The sequence below is a fragment of the Solea senegalensis genome, linkage group LG15 (assembly GCF_019176455.1).
Source record: "Solea senegalensis isolate Sse05_10M linkage group LG15, IFAPA_SoseM_1, whole genome shotgun sequence".
In the NCBI taxonomy this organism is placed as follows: Eukaryota; Metazoa; Chordata; class Actinopteri; order Pleuronectiformes; family Soleidae; genus Solea; species Solea senegalensis.
Window position 1 is genome coordinate 13,278,919 of NC_058035.1, and position 22,103 is coordinate 13,301,021.

Here is a 22,103-nt window from a genome sequence, read left to right on the forward strand (position 1 = left end):
TTTTCACCGAAACGCTTAAACCAGCACTTATTATGCTTTCCATGTTTGTCCATGTACCTGCTGTACTTCAATGGATATCTATCTATCTATCCATCCATCTATCTATCTATCTATCTATCTATCAATCTATCTATCTATCTGCTAGCGAGCTATCATTTTAGCCAGAAATCATTTTAGCTAGCAATTGTTTATCTATCTATCTATCCATCCATCCATCCATCCATCTATCCCTGTGCTTCTAGCGAGCTATCATTTTAGCGAGCAATAATTTTAATAGTATTTTAGCTAGCAATTGTTTATCTATCTATCTATCTATCTATCTATCTATCTATCTATCTATCTATCGATCTATTAGCTAGCAAGCTATCATTTTAGCGAGCAATCATCTTAGCAAGAAACCATTTTAGCTAGCAATTGTTTATCTATCTATCTATCTATCTATCTATCTATCTATCTATCGATCTATTAGCTAGCAAGCTATCATTTTAGCGAGCAAGTCATCTTGGCAGAGGCCATTTTAGCTAGCAATTGTTTATCTATCTATCTATCTATCTATCTATCTATCTATCTATCTATCTATCCATCCATCCATCCATCCATCTATCTATTAGCTAGCAAGCTATCATTTTAAATTGAGCTATCAATTTGCTTGAGCAATAATTTTAACAGAAATCATTTTAGCTAGCAATTGTTTATCTATCTGTATCTATCTATCTATCTATCTATCCTATCCATCTATCTATCTATCTATCTATCTATCTATCCATCCATCCATCATCCATCCATCCATCTATCTATTAGCTAGCAAGCTATCATTTTCGTGAGCTATCAATTTAGCGAGCAATAATTTTAGCAAGAAATCATTTTAGCTAGCAATTGTTTATCTATCTATCTATCTATCTATCTATCTATCTATCTATCCATCTTTCTATCATTAGCTAGCAAGTTGTCCTTTTAGTGAGCAATCGTTTTACCTAGTTTTACACCCCCTTAATATAATAGTATGATGTGGACTTTGACTATGACCACGTTAAAAGTCAAACTAAACTTTATAATTTTAAGAAAAACAGCTGTTATAGCAGAGTGTTGTAATATATTACATTAAATGACATTGTAGTTTAAGCCTTATTGATATTAGGGAGATTCTAGCAAAAACAGGGCAATGGAGTTGGTCTGTAGAGTTGTGTTTGCCACTCAACTATAATACAATGGAGCATGTTCAGGTGATTCAGCCGTCGTCATCATCTCACTCCAAGTTCACGTATAACCTCCTCACGTATAAATGGTTCATCCTGAGAAAGGTTATTTAAACAAGAAGTGTGACTCATTGTAAAGGGACGGATGTCATACAAGATGCATCAAAGACTCGCTTTTCATCTTTGGCTTTCCCAAGCTCACAGATCCACAGAGTTCCTTCAAGGTCTCGAAAAAATTGGATTTATTTACTGCAGCAGAAACAAGGTCGTAAAAGGAGAGAAATGGTGGCTTATAGAAATGAAGAGAGGGGGAAAAAAGAGAGTTGAAACAGAAAGGTTTGTCAATTCCTGCTGTCTTTGTTGGGTTTAATATAAAAGAGAAGGTCACATAACAAACAGCCAACAGCCGTCAGGAGGCTAATTTTACTTAGTGCTGTTATCTTGAATTTACAGTAGGTGATCAGTTATATAAACAGTAAACCTTTTTACCTCTGTTTTGTATTGATAAAGTAATATCTGATCTGTGAAATCCAAATGTATTATGCCGTTTTATGCCTGCGCCAGGCTGATTATTTGTCCAAATGACCCTGTAGTGTGAGGGGTAAACGTCAGAGATTTCAAATCGTAGGTTAATTAAACGTGTTTGACATTTGAACAGTATACATTACACACAGTACACACATTTAAAATGACATTTGTTTTGAGTTGTTGTCTCAGTGTCCGAAAACATGCGATACGCACGGTGTTAAAGGGGTAAAATCCATAACAACAAGTCAGATCTTAATTTGGTTTCAATCTATGGTCTATGGCTCGGTATCGAACTCTTGCTCTTCATCACTCTCCTAGACCACCACCACGTCTGTGTGAGAATTTGAAATTGAATTTGAGAGTTGGAAAAACATAGACTTCAACATTTTGTAGTTTGAAGGTGTCCTGTTACATCCTGATGGCATACATGAATATATAATATGCCGCTAAAAGACTTCATTAAGATTAAATTGGCTATAATTACAAGTGGAAATAAAGGCTGTGCAGATTAGATCACAACGCTGGTGCCGCAAACGCCAACATTCAGAAGGAAGGATCCATTTTCCTCCTTTGATTTCGTGTGTGTGTGTTGCACATTTTCTGCTTCTCTGCAGTGGAGAATAGGTTGTTGACAAAAGAAACTCCCCTGCAATCTTCTTCCTCTTCCTTATGCAAAGCAGACTGTGTGTTTGGGTGGTTGTTTTTGTCTGTGTCACCAAGTGTGTGTGTGTGTGTGGGGGCATGCGTACAATAGGTGTGCAGGAAATATCACCTGAAATCAGACTCAGTGGGACCTGTGGGGTGACATTTGCTGTTGTTTTGTTTGAGCAGGCTGGAGACAAACTCTCGTTTTTTGTTTTTTTTTATCTGGCAATGTCATTTTTTTTTTTTCCCGAAGGTCACCGCTCCCCACAAAGACTTAAACTCATTAAATTCATCATGCACACACAAACTGTTCCTGTGTGCCACAGCCCCCACTTTCAATTGTCTCGCTGAAATGAGCAGATCTGAAGATCCGGAGACAAAGCAAATGTGTTCCTCGTTTAAAAAAAGGTGGGGAATTACATTCAGATCTTTGGTGTTGAGGTTCTTAGGCTCAGTGTGTTATAAGTTATATTGATAGAAAAAAAAAAAACAATGCTCCATCTTCAGTCTTTGTAGCTCAAATAGCTTGAAGAGGTTTGGAGTGTGTGTGTGTGTGTGGGTTTTCTCCAGACTCGCCAGTTTCCTCCTGCAGTCCAGAAACATGCAGATTTGGGATTAGACAAATTGGACACTCTAAATTGACCGTAGCTGTGAGAGTGGATGGTCTCATTCCCAGCATTCTCACAAGTCCCCTTGCCTAAGTGCAATATTTGCCATTCTGCCTGCAGTATTAGTGCCAAACAACAACGATCGAATCTTTCGATCTTTGATACTTTGGATAAAAGCGTCTGCTAAATGACATGTAATATAATGTAATGTAATGAGAATAATGTCATAATATTACAAGATTTCATTTTATACTTTGACTTTCTTCTCATAATATTACGACTTGATTCTCATGCTACGATTTTATTCTCATAATATTACAACTTTTTTAATATTATGATTTTATTCTCATAGTATTACGCCTTTATTCTGGTATTTTAGGACTTTTTTCTCATAATATTACTACTCTATTCTCGTAATATTATGACTTCTTAATACTACAACTTTATTCTCATAATATTTACGACTTTATTCTCGTAATATTGCGACTTTATTCTCGTAATATTATGACCCTAATACTATGTCAATAATTTCCAGGATTGTACAGGCTTTTTTTCAACTGTATAAACCACAATATATTTGGCATTATATAGTGACTGTGTTTGTCTGGTAGCTGATACAAAAACTCCTCGATAGTGATTTATAAAAGAAAATGCTGCCAAAGCATAACTGTGAAGTTTACTGTAACTATAGTAAAGATAATCCAACCAGTGATTTACTGTGAATGCACGGTCAAATATTTTACAGTGCAACTTTGCTTATCTGTTTGTTATCGTGTGAATCGCTCTAAAACTCGTAGTCCTTGTGCTTTAGGTTGCTCTGATTTATTTACTACCCATCAGGCCGGCCCATACTCTCCACGCACAGCCATGCCTTGTCATCTCGCTTATTTGAAATTAAATAGCCGGGAGCAGCAGCAGCAGCAGCAGCAGCAGCAGGCTCGGCACGCTCTGCTTTCTCTCTTTTTAACGTCCTCACAGTCCATCATCTGCACACTTCTGTCTGTCGCGGCTCTGAAGTTCATAAACTGTGAAGCAAAGGATGGCTGATCTGATGGTCACTGCAGCCCAGGCAGAAAGGAGCCGGTCAATAAACCCACAGAGTGAGATGCCTTTTTCTTTTTTCTTTTGCAGAATCGCGGGACGACATAAGAGCTGGGACCCCACGTAAAATCCTGCATCCCAGCACATTTCACCGTCTGTGTGTGAGTGGTGTGAAGGCTCCTGGACTCTCTTTAAGTACAGCTGAACACGGTGTCTGAGTTTTTGTTTTGTTGTTGTGCTTATTTTGTTATTTCATTTGACTTAAAGCCATAGGGAATAACTTCTGTTTGTTGATTTCTGTAGTTTTGGGATTGTCACGATATTTTAGTCACGATACAATAACATCATGATATTGCGATATACTGAGTATTTGCGAGTATATCCACAAAAAGTTAAATGTTTATTTGCAACAACTAGAAAAATTGTTATTTGATACTGCTATATTATATTGTAGCAATATTATGTCACTGCATTGATTTTTTTCCTACTCTTCGTGAACCGATAACATCATTTGTCTCCTTTTTGTCGACACGTCTTTGTGTTTTCAGTCTTATTTCATCCTGTTTGCAGCCATCTCACTTTTTTTATTGTGATTATATTTATTGATATATATATATTGAATTTTAGATACAAAATCATACAGAAATCAATCACCACACCCAAACTGGTATGCCTCTGTGAAACCAGTCCACAATAGAATGTTTTTAGTTTAGTTTAGTCTAGTTTATTTCATTTATTTAATTTCATGCGCAAATAAAAAACAAAAACACATTTTAATATACACACAAAATTGTCCTGAAAAGTCTTCTATGAAAAGGAGCAGAAATTAGAAATATCTTATTCACTCTGCCCCTTTATCCCAATGAATCAATTTAGTCCAACACAGACAAACAAGCAATTTACAAAACTTCAAAGGGAAAATGTGTTAATTATTTTATTCAAGTTATTCAAATTCTTAGTTATTAGTTATTCAAATTGAACACATTTCATTGTATGTCCTTCCGTAACATAGTGGTTTTAATTGAATTTTTAAATGTAATGCTTGATGTACTGTAGATTCTTTGATGTCTTTGTTCGGTTTTTTTTCCGTAGACTGATTTTCTGTCACAGAAATGCAGTGTTCCTTTTTTAGTTTAGTCCGTTTTTTTAAAGCATGGTGGAGAAAATGACTTCCTATTCCTTGAGAATTCTGGGTTTATTGCCAGTACGAATGCCCATATTTAATGCTTCCTGAGACAGGCAGCGTGAGAAAGTCTCTGTCATGACGTAAACGCCTTTAAGAAAGGAAAAGGTTTCACATAAATAGGGGAGGAAAAAGTTCCAAAATAGTCATCTCCCTTTAATAGCAGCTTACCGCTTTGACGTAAAAGGAATCACTTCCTGTGTGCACTTTATAACCCAATGGATGACATCGTGGTGGATCCTCCTCTTTCTACATTTCATTTGAAAAACAAACATTATTTTGAAATCATGGAGAGCACAGGACATCAGTATTCAGGACGGGGGCCACGAGCTGCTGTTCAAACATAATGAGATGTGTTGGAGAGCCGACGTCATGCAAAGTGAATCTGGGGGGGAGAGAAAAAAAAAAGAAAAGAAATTAAGTTCATTTGACCTCAATATATTTCTCCTCAGCCCCTGAAAATTGCTTTTGCTTTCCTTCCTTTCCTCACGATATCTTTCCTGCCAATCACCAAGCGTCCCGGAGATCCGCTGAGGTGTCCTCTTGCGTGTGCATCGTCAGCACACGTGAGGCGGGCACGGAAATCTGCTCTCTCGCTTGACACTTTTTAACTTGAAAGAATGTGCAAAACAGCGTGGAGTGGCAGCGCGTCCCGGCGGATAAACACACTCTGAACACGGAGAATCGCTCTCGAGTGTTTTTGGCGAAATGTCTGACGCGCTGAAGAGTTCTCGAGCAGGACACCGAATCCCCCAGCTGCATCGGCTCGATGGTGCTTGAAACATATACGACGTTGTCATCAAGAGCAGTGTCGGTGTTGTTTTGAATAAGAACTTTGGGTCCTTTTATTCTTGTGGAGTGGAAAACAAACCAGCAGTCCTTTGTTTGTCCCTTTAAAGAATGTGTCAAAAAACTGTAATCAAGTCAAGCGCTCCGACATGGCTGTGAATATCTGATCAGATTGTCGCGTTTGAGCACTGCGCTGTAAGAAACGGCACTTAAATGCAAAACTGGAGGTTAGATTTTCAAAATCAAAGTGATGTCAACTTAGAGAAATGCTTTCACTTGATTGCACGTCTTCTTTTTTGCCTCCGGAGTCCGACACCTCTTCACTCAACTCCGCTGGACTTACGCAGCGGTGACCTGTATAATATATATATATATATATATATATATATATATATATATATGTACTTCTGTGTGTGTAAATGACTATGTTTTACTCATCCTTGAGTCTAACTGAACCAAATGGAAGGAAATTCCCTCAAGGCGCTCTTGAGATATCGTTTTCACGAGAATGGGAATGGACGGACGGAGACAACAGGAACACATAACGCCTCCAGCTACTCTGCTGTTGCCAGGCAAGGAGGCGTAAAAAAAAGAAATAAATGTAGAAATATACGCAGGAAAGGTTTGTCTGACCATGTTGGACTTCAACTGTATTTATTGCTGTTCTGGACAGCCAGACTCTGCTGTCCTACGGGGGGGGGGGAGACGTGACATTACTTAAAGTAGCCTTTTCAGCTGCTAAATGCTCCATTACGTTGAGCAGCTTGTCTCTGTGACTTTGTGCCGTCGCAGTCTGGCGCAGGTCGGGTAGAGGGCGGTGGATTAATGACTGGGTGAGCGCGGCTGCTTTAAATCCCCACTCATACCGTGAGTTCATTCCACTCGACTGCGCTTTGTCATGTCACGATAGTAAAATGAAATATAATACAATGGGTTTCCAGGTGAAGCCGTCAGCTCATTTAAATCAGGCCTCAACACATCATTATTTTTCTCAAATTCTTAAATAATCGTCTTAAAGCAGAGGTGTCAAACTGGTGGCACGCGGGCCATATGTGCCCCCCCCAATGGATTACATGCGGCTCGTACTATGAAAACATGAAATTACATATACAAGCTTTTCTGTGTCATTATAGACTTATTATTGGCTTAATTTAAGATTTGTTGATTCATTTTGTGTCTTAATTCTAAATCTAAATGAACGATTTTAGCAAACTGCCCACAGAAGTTGCTGCTCAGGTGCTGCATTAGCTGGTATGTGTTTCTAATTTTGGAAAAAGCATATAAAATACTAGTCAAAGTAAATATTTTCTCACTGGTCTTTGGTGCAGGGGGATTGAGCGGTTTAGAAAAAAAAGACACAAAATTCAGTTTCCCATTGGAAAAGCTTTAATTGTAAGTACACAGAGTGCTGAATCTGATGAAGGCCTGGAATAAAGAGTGGATCTGGACATTTATGTGACAGCTAGTCACACTATAGGGAAATAAAAGAGGTTAAAATGGTACTGAAAGGGTTTGTGATTTTTTTCATTTTAAGACCAGAATCTGCCCTAATCTCCCTGCCTTCAATGAGTAGTTGTGATTTTTATTGGCCATTATTTTTTTATGCCTGCACACCTGCAATGTTTATGTCTGCTATAATGTCGGCTCCTTTTACGGCCATGTATCATCTTAAACTTTTACGGTCGCGCAACTAAATATTTCCTTTATTCCAACTCAAGACATCACGGAGGACGGCATTTAAAAAAAATATATCATCAAATAGTACAAGAAACTTTCCAGAGTTGATTTTTCACTTGATGCGAGTGTGAAAAAGCGGGAAAAATCCACATCCAGAGACACACACAATGTTTTCAAACACAACCGTGTCATGGCTTTTTTTTCCCCCCTCGTCTTCATTCCATGTTGTCTTGCAGGCACTCCTCCAGCAGCGCCTCGGCCGTCAGCAGGGTCCCGTAATCATCTGGGGGTGAGATTTGAAAAGTCGAAAGCGAGCAAATGCTATTGGCACAGGTCTGAGTTCAGGGTCACGGGGTCATTTGTTTCTGGAGCCAAAGCAAACCTCGCTCAGTCCATCAAAAGCAACATTTCCCACCGACTCTGGGAGAACAGTTGAACTACGCTATGGTCAGTTAAAAGGCTACATTTTCCATGTCTCACATAGTTTCCTGAAATAGCTTGAACATTGTAATCACATGATAAGCACATGCACCTTCACTGGATCATAGAATAGAATAGAATAGAATAGAAAATACTTTATTAATCCCTTGCGGGAAATTCTTTCGTCACAGCGCTCCAGTGTACAAAGGTAACGAATGTTGTAACAGCAATTTTTTTGGAAATTACAAAATTACAAACTATAGGAAGAAGTAGGAGTAAACATAAGATTAGAATTACAAAATTAAAGAATACTATTAAAATAAGAATAAATTTACAGAGTTAAAAATACTATTAAAATAAGAATAAATTTACAGAGTTACAACATTTCCAGAATATACTTCACAACTTGTACTTCCCCCTCCCCCCATATTAACAATATATACAGAGGAAGTATAAGCCTATTTATCATATAGAGGAATTGTACAGCTTAATGGCCACAGGCAGGAATGATTTCCTGTGGCGTTCTGTGGTGCAGCGTGGTAGAATAAGTCTCTTGCTGAATGTGCTTCTGTGGCTGGTCAGCACATCATGTAGAGGATGGAGGGAGTTGTCCAGTATGGACCTAATCCTGGACAACATCCTTCTCTCTGACACTGCTGTCAGGGAGTCAATCTCCTCTCCAACAACATGGCTGGCTTTGCGGATGAGTGTTGTTAAGTCTGTTGGCGTCCCGCACCTTCAGTCTGCTGCCCCAGCACGCCACAGCGTAGAGAATGGCACTGGCCACCACAGACTCGTAAAACATCCGCAGCATTTTCCGGCAGATGTTGAAGGACCTCAGCCGCCTCAGAAAATAGAGACGGCTTTGACCCTTCCTGTAGAGTGCGTCTGTGTTTTTAGTCCAGTCCAGTTTATTGTCCAAGTACACCCCTAAGTACTTGTAATCCTCAACTATGTCCACGTTAACCCCACGGATGGAGATAGGGGTCACTGGAGCCCTGGTCCTCCTCAGGTCCACCACCAGTTCTTTAGTTTTTGTCACGTTGAGCTGCAGATGGTTCTGCTCACACCACGTGACAAAGTTGTCCACCACACCCCTGTACTCAGTCTCCTCACCCTTACTGATAAGTCCAACTACTGCAGAGTCGTCAGAAAACTTCTGAAGATGGCAGGTCTCTGTGCAGCAGCTGAAGTTCGTGGTGTACAGGGTGAAGATCATGTTATCAAAGTTTACTCTAATGATAAACTAACCCGTCCTACTGCGACAGTGTCTTACTCTCAGTGTCAAACTTTCTTTTAGGCGTTTCATTTTGTGTAAACATTTTGTGAAATGAAGGACATTTTGGTCGGTCTTCATGTTCTGTCACACCTTAGTTGGGCTGTTTATTGGTTAAGGGTTTGAGTGTGTGTGTGTGTTCTTATGATTTGTTGCCTCTTTAGGTCCTTTCCTAGTATAAAAAGGACCAGTTGCCTTTCTGGAGACCACCAACTCTGGTGTGTGTGTGATGTGAGCTGTGTTTACACTCTGATATACTTGACATATTTGCCAGTAGGTTTTATCAGCACAGCCTTATCCCCCCACCAGAGCTTTTGAATGAATTCAAACAAGTTGAAGGTCAGACTTTGGTTGGACAGTTGAAGTTAAAGCAATAGTATTTCACCTTTGTTGAAGCAGCAAACACAACGATTTTCGGTTGAATGTGTGAGCAGTGCGTCTGTGTCCTAGAATCCCTTGCTTTTCTTTAAGATGTGCGTCGTTCACAGCACAATAAACACTGAGAAGTATATGTGACCACCGCTTCCAGCTATCTACATATGAATGAATATGTCACAAACATGACTCTTTCAAAGTAAGAGCACTCCAAAAGGACCAGCGAATGCACAGCCTCATACTGTAGCGTCCTGGCATTTAGTTGAGTATTGAACAGTTGACCCTTGACCCTCGGTACTCTTGAATTTGCTGGTTCTGGTTCGGGCAGTGTGAATCACTCACTATTACTGTTGCTCTGGTGGCTATTGAAAAAGACAAGGAGATAATTACATGCAAACATGGCGGTAAACACTTTGCTAATGTTTAATAATCCTGTGTACTTTGATGAGAAACACAGATTGTGAGCAGAATGTTATGTTTTGTTTTTATTTGTTTTGGAAGAAAACTAAATACCCACGCCAAAACAAATACTCCAATCAGCCACTTTGATTTTTAATTGTTGAAAACAATTAAACATGACCCATCGTTCCTTAGACGGTAGCTAGGAATGATTTCAGAGTCATTTGCATGAGCTACCTTCCACTTCTCTCTGTTTACTCTGCAAGCCTGATTTACACCAATGTATTACTAATATTACCACAAACCAGCTATGCTATCCAAAGCCAAATAAGAAACAAGTGACCTTAAAACACAGTCACATTCACCTGTTGAACTGCTTGTTAATGCAAATACTATCTAATCATCCAGTCACATGGCAGCAACTCAGTGCATCTAAAGAAGAAAGGTGATTGGTTGTTGGTGCCAGATATGCAGGGTCTGAATATTTCATAAACTGCTGATCTACTGGGAATTTTTTATGAAAAACCATCACTGAGATTTACAAAGAATGGTCAGGAAAATAAAGAGAAAATATCCAATAAACTGCAGTTCTCTGGGCAAAGAGGTCAGCGGAGGATGGCAGACTGGTTTCAGATTATAGAAATGCAACACAGCTGTGACTCAAAAAGGAGTCATTACAACAAACAACAATTCCCGCAGCCAAGTCAAGGAGAAATTCTGCATTTTTAGCTCTGATCGACTGCTGCCTTGTTTGGTAGGTTTATTGTTGACTACATACAACCACAATAATAATACTAATAATATATTATTGAAGCTTCAGTTCTAGAGGCTTATGAACACAACAAAAAGGACAAAGGCTCCTCATACCCTTGCATTTGAGTCACTGGCACCGTGCTTCTGAGATCATGACTGGGCGATTAGATCCACATCATCTTCCTTCCTAGCACTCAATATTGCCTTAATACTGCACGTTACAGTCTGCTTATGCCGAGTTATCCTGAGGTGTACCTCCCTCCTTTATCACTCTCCTGAACGCGCCTGCCAGATGAGCAGGCACCATGTTGATTTAACACATGGGTGCATGTGCAGGCAGGGAGAAAGTGCCGCTCTGCACTATCAGTCAATTAAGGGCCCCCGATCGCCGCAGACGTGCAGTCACATCGCCTGGAAATATATTTACTTTACTAAGGTGAGAGGTGGCGGCAGACACATCAGTGACTTTTATGAAGCACAGGATGATGAGTGTGTTTGCGTTTCTTTGAGCATGAGCGCTGCATGGAATGACTTTGAGGGTAAAAAAAGCAGCCAGTGGATTGTTCACTGGAAAGTCTTGTTTCACATGGGAAACAGCAGGGGGTTCGGCCTATAGGGCTATACATACAATAGGCCTACATGTACTGTATATAGCATTGATCATGCACACAGTCTTTTATTGTGTACTGTAAACATCCAGCCACTGACATTTCACTCTTGGAGACATCTGGCAACCTCTCTGTGACCCTGCTCTAACACAATTATACACATGTAACAAACTCTTAATTATTGTTGTTGTTGGTTGTTGTTTTTGGGACTATCCCGCTTATTTTATCAGCAACATTTTAAAGTTCACAGACTACTGCGAGCCAATTCACAATATAAATATGGACAAGGGCAAATATGTACATATTTCTCGCTGTTTTACTCTCATTTCTGTCTCACAGAAACAATAGTTTTATGGAAACTCTTTTTAAATCTGTTGATAAATGTATTTGCATTGTTTCAGTGCTCGACCTTTATCAGGCAAAAATGTGTCACCGAAACCTTTGAAACGAATGAATCAATGCAAGTTAGACAGTTTGTTTCCTGTTTCTAACAGTGAAAAGGAAGGAAAGGATCAAAACAAAACAAAAATACTGTAAACGGGAGCTCTAACATGTACAGGTCTTTTCCTTCCTTTTAATTTCTGTGAAGATTCTTGATTTATTCATCTCATATTTATCTAAATGTTTTTACCCAATGTGCATGTCCTTTTTCTGTTCCTGCCATTTCTGTAAAACCTAATATTACTCTCAATGTGAAGGTAAAAACTAGGGCTGAACAATGAATCAACATGTTATCAAAATTGAAATTCCAAAATTGCAGGAGGTGTAATATTTGTTAAAGCCAAAATGTGTGTGAAAATATCATTTTTGCTGAATTATTGTCTTGAGCCAGAAACATCATATTCTACAGATTGTAGAATAATGATGTCAAATTGACCATAAAAAATCTGGCTAATTTATTTGGCCAAACAAAAAAAAAGTTGAGAATAGTTGAGGAAACCTGTATGAACAGTAACCCAGTCTATGTAGCTGTGAGTCCAAAGTCCAGCTTGCACTGTACTGTCCCTCTTGTCCACCCTTGATAGGAATAAACATAGTCTAGATAAGTACACATATCAATTGTAAACAGGTAGAGTGTGAGAGACACCGTAAATCCTCATTTCTCATAATGCAGTGAATGAAAAGGCATTTCTGTAGCCATTGATTTTTATGTTCACTTCCTGAAGTGAAATAACTTCACTCCAACAACTTTTGACAGAATCCTTCAAACAACCTGCACGTTCTCAAACATGACTTCTTTCCTTTAGTGAGTGGTGACTTCTGCAGTTTGAACCTCAAACACCTGAACGTTAGAAACCCCCCGACCTCAACTTCACTCCTGCGGGTGTGTGGACGAACCACTTGCTCACCGTCTTCGTGGAACCTCGCAGCCTGCATCTGCTCGATGATCATCGGCATCTTGTCCCACTGGCACTCGGCCCGGCAGCGCTCCAGCTCCGTTTCCAGCCGGATCTGGGTGAAGGAGACCCGGGATGCCATCGCCGCTCTGTCCCGGTGGTGACTGAACTCCCCGGACACGATGGGAGTAACTGCAAACTGAGGAGGGAAATAAACGTGCGTTTGAGTGCGGGAGGATGGAGGGAGGGAGGGAGGAGGGAGGGAAGGAGCGTTACAGGAGGTCAGGGCGAACAGAAAGGTAGGACTGTCAATAATTATGACTATTTTAATAATCGATTTTTCTCCAATTAATGATTTAGTGGTGTCAACTCGACGAATATTGTGTAATCAGTATTTCCTAATCCGAATGTTTTGTTGTTTTTGTTTTGTTATTCTCTTAAGTGAGCAGTGAAAAGCACTATTATTATTATTATTATTATTATTATTGATATTATGTTATTGTTATTATTTTACTTTTACTGTGAGAATAGGTGTTAAAGTATTGTTCACTGTTACCCTTTATATTAGGGGTTGCCAGGTCTGTGTTTTTTCACAGTATTGTATATATACTTTTTGACTTTTCTTTGAGTATTTTGCCTCTTTAGCAGACACGAGACAGGATATAAACAACTCATACTGAAGATTGTAAAAAGTTCAAGAAGTTATTTTTGCTGTAAAGCATCAGAATCAATCAGCCCTCAACAAGATAAACAGGTATGCACAATTCTGCTAATCGTCCCATAGGCCCTGTCCAGATTTGTACATTAACAAGAACATGTGCCACAACACAGAAATAAACTGATAACATTGGAATTCAAATATGTTGTCCCTATTATTAATAAACAATCATGATATCATGGGGTTCTGTCTCGGTTCTCCAGTTTCCTCTCCCAAAAACATGCAGATTAGACTCTGGACACTCTAAATTGACTGTAGGTGTGAGTGTGAGTGTGAGAGTGAAAGGTTTTTCGTCTCTCTGTGTTTGGATGGACTGGTGACCTGTCCAAGGTGTGACCCCCATCTTTAGCTGTTTTCCACTGGGATTAGCACCAGCCTCATCCCTCATGTGAGTATAGATGGGTGGATTTTTATAGTTCAGTCTGAGGCACACACTGTGATACCTCCAAGGCCCACCAGAAGGTCACGTCCCACACTTTGGAAAGCACTAGAGTACTTAATGCTGTACTTTATTCACAACCACATCTTGCTTTCTTTTTCCTACTTGGATTATTCAAATAGTAACGTAATATAATGTTTCTAAGCAGGACAGAGAAAACCAAAAACTAACATTTTAGTTTACTTTGTATGTCAGTGAATTGTCACACAATCAAAGAACTACTAACACATGGTGTTAAAATACAAGGTAGGACCTTGGTTAAATAGCTGTAAGGGGTAAACTGCTTTTACTGCTATTTGTGTTGTCTTTGTAGACATACCATATTTGTTAATGATAACAATGTTTGGTCTTGGACTGACTTAATTACCACCAGACTGTTTTTTTTTGTTTTGTATTTGTATTTGTCCACATTGTCTTACAGCAGCCACTAGAGGTTTCTCTGTGTAATAATATGATTTATAGCTGTCTAAAAGAAGACTCTCATCCCTATTCCATTCCACTAACTCTTTAACTGGATTAGGTGGGCCTTAAGTATTAGCAGCCAAAGACTGCTGGAGGTGTGCAACCAAGCTGTTATGCACGATATTCCATATATGGTGCTGCTGTCTAGTATTCGTTTAGTAGATGTGCTCAGTGGATTGAAAAAACAACATTTGTAACTGCCTGGCTTGCTCTGATCTGTGTTCAGCAGAATTGGCAGGTCAAACTTGTGGCTCAGTGACAAAACATGACATTTGTCATTCGGCACTGTATGAAGCCCTAGGTTGTACAAAGACAATTCAAATGAACGCTCTTTAATGTACAGGAAGTGATGGGGAAAGGGAGAATTAACAAAACAACACCACTAAACTATTTCTATGAACCATAGGCCAAAATACACACTCACTACTTTGAGATTTGTTTGGATTTTACTGCAAGTCTATAACAACTACTGCGTGACACCAAATATAACCTCGAGCCTCCGTAACAGAGATTTAGGAGCGTCATTTTCTCTCTGGAAACTTGACATTTGACACACGTCGATATTTCCGTCTGTCCACCACCAGCATACAGTATGAGTGTAATGTTGCTGTTGCTGCTGCTGATCGCACGCCCCCTGCTGACGTAACATGGAATGCTTTTTCTCTCTCAAGATAGATCACGACCATGTGGTATAACGTGTACTGTATGTACATGTAATGTATTTTCTAAATGATTCAGTTTTTGCAGTTCATGGTTCGTAACAACGAGTGTAAATTCCTTCTGTAACCACCCCTGGGTTAGCTGAGCGCGTGGCATCGTTACACAATATCGTAACGTTTGCTAAGTCTACTTTGGTTGGTTGCAATGTTATCGATGAAATCATAAATTCGTTTATTTCTACTTCCGGAAATGTCTGGTGGCGTGGAGACGGCTCAGAGAACTATCTCGCTTCGTCTCCTGACTCTCTGATTATATTAACCAATCACATTGAGCTGTCGTGTCCAACAGGGGCTACGGCAAGCGGCGTGGCTCTTACAAGCAAGTTGTGACTCAGAGCACTTCTGTTCCAAACAATAACTGTCCACTACACGGAGCCAGGTGAGGAAACGCATTACGTGTATGTAGGTGTCACACTTTGTATTTATTTTCTAACTAATATTTGACAGCTAGTGGTCGCTTGTCTTTACGAAGCTTGTTTGAAAGCACATTTTAGCACAGCTTCTTAGCTAACGCGAATGCTTTAGTTATAGGTTTTTAACAGAAATGTCACAGGAGGCTAAAGCTAATATTTACACAAACGGTTTACCGTTAACTTAGCGACATTTCTGCCTCTGGTACTTTTACGATTATGTTTACAATTGTATGTACATGTATAGTTTTGTATATAAAGGTTAGATATGTACATTTTATTTTACCAGGCAATACATTTAGAAATGAATTCTTATTTAAAATGTTGGCATGGCAAGTGTCAGTAACACACATGGAAAGTGTCATAAAGAGCAGCTGTTTGTTTTGTTTTTTTTTGTCTTTGTTTTAAAAAAGGCCATTAAAAGCAGAGACAGAGACAAGTTCCAGTCATTTAATGCAGCAAATGAAAAGGACAGGTGTCCAAAGCAAGACTTTGTTTTGGGGTTGTGTATTTAACATCAAATACAGGCTGTAACTTAGAGTTAACAACAATTAATTGCTAATAGTTAATTAGTTAACACTTCGATTAAACATTTAATCTATTATAATGTTGAGAAAATAAAGGAAAAAATAAAGAAAAGAAGAAATAGATGGTTCATAATTTGTAAAGTGTAACACATGTTACACTGTGCGCTGGTCTTTTAGCTCCACCTGTCTGTCTGTCTTTTTGTCTGTCTATCTGTCTTGTCGTTGTCTGTCTTTTATCCGCCCTCTAAATGAATTTCCTATGGGAGAAAAATTGCAGAAAGAGTTAAATATTTTAAAAATTATTTAAAAAACCCCACAAACAATTAAATAATATAATACAATATCCTGCCATTGTTGTTTTCGTATATGAATTATTGAAATCTGCTGAAAATGTCAGAGGAGAACTGGAACTTCCTATTTTTCATCTTCGATCTATCTCGTCTGTCTGTCTCTCAATTCTGTTGGCCTTTGTGCAGAATGAGTTGCAGAAGATCTGGTGTGCAGATCTGGGGGAGTCTGATCCTCCTCGTGTCCTGTTGTCTGCTCGGTGTTTCGTCTCATTCCGATCACCAGCAGCAGCAGCAGCAGCAGCAGCAGCCGCCGCCACCCATCGTGGAGGGCGCAGCACACATAAGCCATGGTCATGGCCGCCTAGATAAAAACATGGTCCAGGACAAAGAGTGAGTGACTTTCCCTCATTAAAATAGGTTAAACAAACCGTGAACACAGTCAGCAACGTTCAAACTCTGTCTCGTGCCTTTTGACGTTTGTCCGCCAGTCACATCATGGAGCATCTGGACGGAGTGATAGACAAACCAGAGAAGGACATGACACCCCAGGAGCTTCAGCTGCATTATTTCAAAATGCACGATTATGATGGAAACAACCTCTTGGACGGGCTGGAACTTGCCACAGCGATCACACATGTGCACAGAGAGGTAGGTGTATTTACTGTTTGTGAACATTAAGCCTATTTACCATAAATACTGACACTTCATCATTATGTTTCAGAGGCTAATCTAGCGCCAAACCAGCTGAAACAGATTAAACAGACTAATATCGAAACAGGAAGCGCAAAAGTTGTACTATATCTACAGAACTTGTACTATAACTTAAGCAAAATATGTTTACCAAGCTCTAACATGTGCAGGTTTTCTCATTCTTTATCCTTGTGATTATTTTAGTTTTTATTTAGTCAACATATTCAGAACAGCTCAAAGCCCAAAGATAAAATCAGTGATAATTATATGCAATTATCCCCAACATTTTTACTGCTTATCAAAGCTTATCAGTTTAATAAAATATAAATATTGTATCTGTCCTGATGAATACCATTTTTTTGTTACCACATGGTTGCTCTTGTTGTGACATCTGCGCTTTCTATCTTCCGTTCTTCTTCAGGAGAGAGGAGAGGAGAGCCAGCCAATGAAGGAGGAGGACCTTATTTCTCTCATCGACGATGTTCTGAGGGACGATGACAAAAACAATGACGGTTATATAGATTATGCAGAGTTTGCCAAATCACTGGAATAGAGTGTCATGACATTTATGTCCACAACAACTGCAAGGGATCTGCAGAGATGAGTGGAGTCGTTAGTGGACGTACAAGGAGCCAAACTGTGAAGCCGCATTACATAGAGGAATCTTTTTCATTCACAGTCAATCAGGATTTCAGTCAGTCAGTTTTTTTGTTCTGTTAAGGTTTGTCGTAGTCCTTTTTTTATTTCAAACTGCAGCAGTAGATTGGGTTATACCAGCCTTTCAGCAAAGAAACAGTTGGAACACCTTTAATTAATCTCCATTATGCTTACAAATTAGTCTAAAAGGGCTAATTCACTCAGTTATAATGTCAGTTCTATTTGGTTTATAGATTTTCTGGTTCTTTGATTCTTGTCAGTGACCTGATGCAGTAAGGTTCAAAATTCCCTTTAAAGACTATTGTGTAACATTCAGCTGCTTATAAGAACTGTTCAGAATCACATGTGGACTACACAGTGTTGCCCACACATTGCAGCACCCTTTCTGCGATGAAACGACAGCAGAAAAGCCATTAAAACTAAATTTAGGGTGAACTCAGTGTTTATATGAACAGTGTCTTTTTTTTTTAGTGGTGCTACACTTTAAATTGGACAAGTTTCCATTTCAGACTGTGGCTCGTAAAAAATGTTGGGACCAAATGATTCGGCCTGGGATTTCATTACCTTTGCTCTTTGTGAGGAGGATGAGATATACAGGTCGTTCTCGTGTGAACAGAAAGTGACCTTGCTCAGATGTATTGTCTGTGATGTCGTGTAGAGTAGAAAACCTTGTTGAAGTTATGAGGTGGAGACGAAGAACAACAAAATAGTGTTACCGGAGGAACGGTGTGGCACCTCGTCACATCACCACCTCACGTTTCCTCTCGAGGTAACTCCCGCAGTAATCTTCAGTCTCCGTTTCCTTTCCCTATATTCTGTCAGCTCAGCAGATCCTCCCCATTAATCTGTGAATGTAAATCAGTATGGTGCTGTGCTGTGCTGATTCTTTATCACTGGATAAGCTAGACATAAAGCACACTGGCTGATGCTGCTGCCACTGCAGCGTCACAGTTTTGTAGGAAAGCATTTGTATACTGCTCCTCCATTAGTTGCCTTTGAAACGTACAACTGTATTTTTGTCTGTTTGAAATATACCTGTTTGGTGTGTGTTGTTACAAAAATAATAGCTTTACAAACAAAAAGAGAAGTAAAAGAAAAAAAAAACAGGGTTTTGTTTTATGGTCGTGACAACCGCTCAGCCAAAATATTTCACAGTTGACACTACATGCCAGGATTTTCAGAAATACACAGATCTTTGATGAGGATCAGATCAGCAATTGTCAAAAATTAAAAAGTAGGATAGATGAACAGAGATTTTTGTGTTTATTAATACGGTAAGAATATAACATTTCAGGTATTTTGTGTGTTAAATCTGTGATTTCTCAAATATTTTCTGTACGGATGAATTATATATTTTTGCCATCCAGTATTGTTTTCTTCAACCAATTCAGGTTATTGAATGCAAAAAAAAAAAAGTGGAAAACATTGCAAGTGCTGTCTCTGGGATGTGAGAAATAATAATAAAAAAAAGATAAATTCGAGATTATATGTCGTCTCTTATGGATTATGGTCAGAACATTTTCGAAAATAAGAATTTTCCTGGCAGATAATGTGAATGCTGCCTTTGATCTGCAGATGAAACACAAATGAGATGGTTGCCATAGCATCTGCATATGGATTAAAGGCGGCCGAGGGCAGCGTCCATCTTGATTCATGTTAAATAACGAGAAATTTGAACCGCGTCTGTGGGCTATGAACAGTGATGAAGACAGAGAACTTCTAACTGTGAAGGGGTGGTGGTGGGAGGGTCTCTAAATCAAAACATCCTATAGGTTACATGCATTAATTTAGTCTTTATGTTCATTTATAAAATACATATTTAGGCTGGAAACCTGTGTGTGTGTGTGTTTGTAGTTAATAATAACTAATTGTCTTCTGGAACCTTTCAAACATTTACCACTTATGACGATGATTAAATTTCCAAGGAATGAATGAGTGTGCAATTTCAAACAAGACCATTAGATGGGGCTGAAAGCTACACAACATCTGAACATGAACTGTCAAAATTTAATTGTAGTTTTAAAAAATAGCTTTTACTAACTTCTACTTCCAAGATAATAAAAAGCTTCATGCTCAGTTTAAAGCAAATGTAACAAATGTGAACAAAAACCTGCAACATAAACTTCAGTCCATAGCGAGATGTCTGCAACAGAAAATGAAGAGTCACGTTTGAAAGCCATGCAACACATTTAAATCTACAGACTAAATCAATCATTTAAATGGGTTTTATTGTAAAATAAAAAATAAAAAATACACATTCACGTGGTTACATCTTAGCTCCAGTGAGAGGTTGGGTCCAGAGGCTGCATGGAGGCCAGTGAAAACATGGTGGAGGGGAGGTTGCCCATCAGAGGGCTGTACCAGTCATCGTGCTGGCGTTGAGAGGCCGGCTGAGTTGGGACGCTGGGGCACGGGCACTGGCTGACCGGACCCGGGTGTGGGGAGTATGTCCCTGAGGACAACATGGGGGAAAGGCGGGGGATGTGAGCGAGGGGCTGCGTGTAGTACTGTCGAGCCATGCTGGAGGACTGGACATGCATGCCTCCCAGCAGAGACCTGTGGCCTGACATCACACCCACTGAGAGGATCTTCTGAGAGGCTCGCTCCTGCTTACGCTGCTTGGCTCTTCTGTTCTGAAACCACACCTTTTTGAGAAAAAGATGTGGAAATAAGATTTATGATGATATTGCACATAATTTCAAAATAAATGTGTTTGTTTTGATATGGAACGATAAATAGTTCACGATATAAGCATATTTATGATGCAAAATGAATTGAGTAATACAAAAGAAATACAGAAATAACTCATTATAACTTGATATTAAGTGGCAGGTCACATGAAATTGATTGGCGGGGCGCTTGTGGCCCGCAGGCCGCAAGTTTGAGACCTCTGGACTAGGTCGATGGTGAAGTTGGTTAACTGGAAGTCCTACCTGTATGCGAGCCTCGTTGAGTTTGGTGATGCGAGCCAACTCCTCTCTGTAGAAGATGTCAGGATACTGGTTTTGTCCAAAGGCCACTTCCAGCTGTTCCAGCTGCTTGTGGCTGAAGGTGGTGCGGTGGCGTCTCCTCGCTGGGGAGGGGTAAACCCTGCTGCGCCGGCTGAGACCAGCAACCATGGAGGTCTCACATAATGACCCCTTCCTCACCGGCACTCCTATATCTGTTTTCAGGAGGGGGAAGAAAAGGTCAAGGCGTGTTGCTGAAAAGACTTTTCTCCAGTTTCTTGACAACCTTGTGTTTCCCAGGTTGGGTGTGATAAAAACAAGTGTCCCTAAATTCTAAGCGCACATTTCACCAGTGACTCTCTGAAAAAGGAGGGATTACAGTGACTTAATGGTTCCCACTGCCATCAGGCAACCTGAGAGCCCGAGAGCTTTAGCTGCCAAAGACGAGCTCGTGAGAAAGAAATGCCAGAAACGGGAGGATTTCACAAAGATTAAAAGCACAGTCTCTAACAAAGTGACTAATTTGTCAAAAAGGTAGACTGGAGTGACCTCGTCTATTCATATTGTCATAGCTGGAAAAGACAGTGGATGCTGACCTGGCAGTTTGTGAACTCTCTGTGAACCGTCTCAAAAATGTAAAATAAACATAATTATAAAATCTATAAAAATGTACTAACATAAAATACAAAGCTGTAAATAGTGGTGGAAGAGAAAAAAAAAATCAGTGCTTATAATTAGCACATTTTAATATTTCCATACACACATTCATGTATAATTCCTCTAAAACCAACTCACTCGTCAACCACTGTACAGCACCTTAATTCTAATGACTGAATGTAAGTGGAATGTAACCATTGCTGAATTAAAACTTTTTATCGAATCTAAGAACTATTTATTGGACTCACCTGCACTGGAACTGACGGTTGCCATGTCAGAGTAAACCTCTTCACAGTCTGCTTTTACCTGAGCCATAACCGCTGCTCTGCTGTGCACCGTCTGATCCACACATACAACTGACCAATAAGTCACATGTGGTGCCCACGTCCCACCCCTGGGGGTTTACCTTTACCTACCTGCAGGTGTGCAGTGGTGACGAGTGGAGTGCATACAAAGACATTGCATTTGTGTGTGTGTGTGTTTATTTGTAAAGTAGGCTCTGAGGACACATTCAAACCTATCTTTGAGAGGACATTTTGACCTTGTGAGGACATTTTTGTCTTTAGAAGGCATTCTGAGAATTAATAATTGCTCTTAGGGTTATTTGTGATGATTAAGATAAGGGTAAGAGGTTGGGGAGTGCATTATGTCAAAGTGTCCACAATGTGCTTGTACTACATTTAGTGAAGGACCCTGATGGTCTCACTTCTTTGCTGACCATTTCTGAGGAGTATCAGATCAACTTATGATG

General features: G+C 39.6%; 3 protein-coding genes across 7 annotated transcripts; 1 reads left to right on the forward strand and 2 right to left on the reverse strand.

Annotated features, from left to right (window-relative positions):
* Positions 1 to 7,882: 7,882 nt before the first annotated feature.
* On the reverse strand, positions 7,883 to 15,040 carry LOC122782098 (tetratricopeptide repeat protein 7A-like). The gene is made up of 3 exons (XM_044046301.1): positions 14,945 to 15,040; positions 12,848 to 13,034; positions 7,883 to 7,950 (listed from the first exon to the last, which is right to left on the reverse strand). Exons 1-3 carry the CDS (start codon positions 14,999 to 15,001, stop codon positions 7,883 to 7,885), a joined length of 312 nt encoding a protein of 103 aa, XP_043902236.1. The 5' UTR covers positions 15,002 to 15,040.
* A 440-nt stretch (positions 15,041 to 15,480) lies between these two features.
* LOC122782033 (multiple coagulation factor deficiency protein 2 homolog) lies at positions 15,481 to 19,228 on the forward strand. Of its 5 annotated transcripts, none has more exons than XM_044046217.1 (4): positions 15,481 to 15,552; positions 16,575 to 16,790; positions 16,889 to 17,048; positions 17,512 to 19,228. In XM_044046217.1, exons 2-4 carry the CDS (start codon positions 16,588 to 16,590, stop codon positions 17,641 to 17,643), a joined length of 495 nt encoding a protein of 164 aa, XP_043902152.1. In that variant the 5' UTR covers positions 15,481 to 15,552; positions 16,575 to 16,587; the 3' UTR covers positions 17,644 to 19,228. The 5 variants fall into 5 exon arrangements, with proteins under 5 accessions (XP_043902152.1, XP_043902150.1, XP_043902149.1 ...); XM_044046215.1 differs by having other exon boundaries at positions 15,484 to 15,552; positions 16,587 to 16,790; XM_044046214.1 differs by having other exon boundaries at positions 15,491 to 15,575.
* Positions 19,229 to 19,958: 730 nt separating this feature from the next.
* On the reverse strand, positions 19,959 to 21,863 carry prop1 (PROP paired-like homeobox 1). The gene is made up of 3 exons (XM_044046213.1): positions 21,601 to 21,863; positions 20,681 to 20,910; positions 19,959 to 20,392 (listed from the first exon to the last, which is right to left on the reverse strand). Exons 1-3 carry the CDS (start codon positions 21,665 to 21,667, stop codon positions 20,021 to 20,023), a joined length of 669 nt encoding a protein of 222 aa, XP_043902148.1. The 5' UTR covers positions 21,668 to 21,863; the 3' UTR covers positions 19,959 to 20,020.
* Between the last annotated feature and the right edge of the window lie 240 nt (positions 21,864 to 22,103).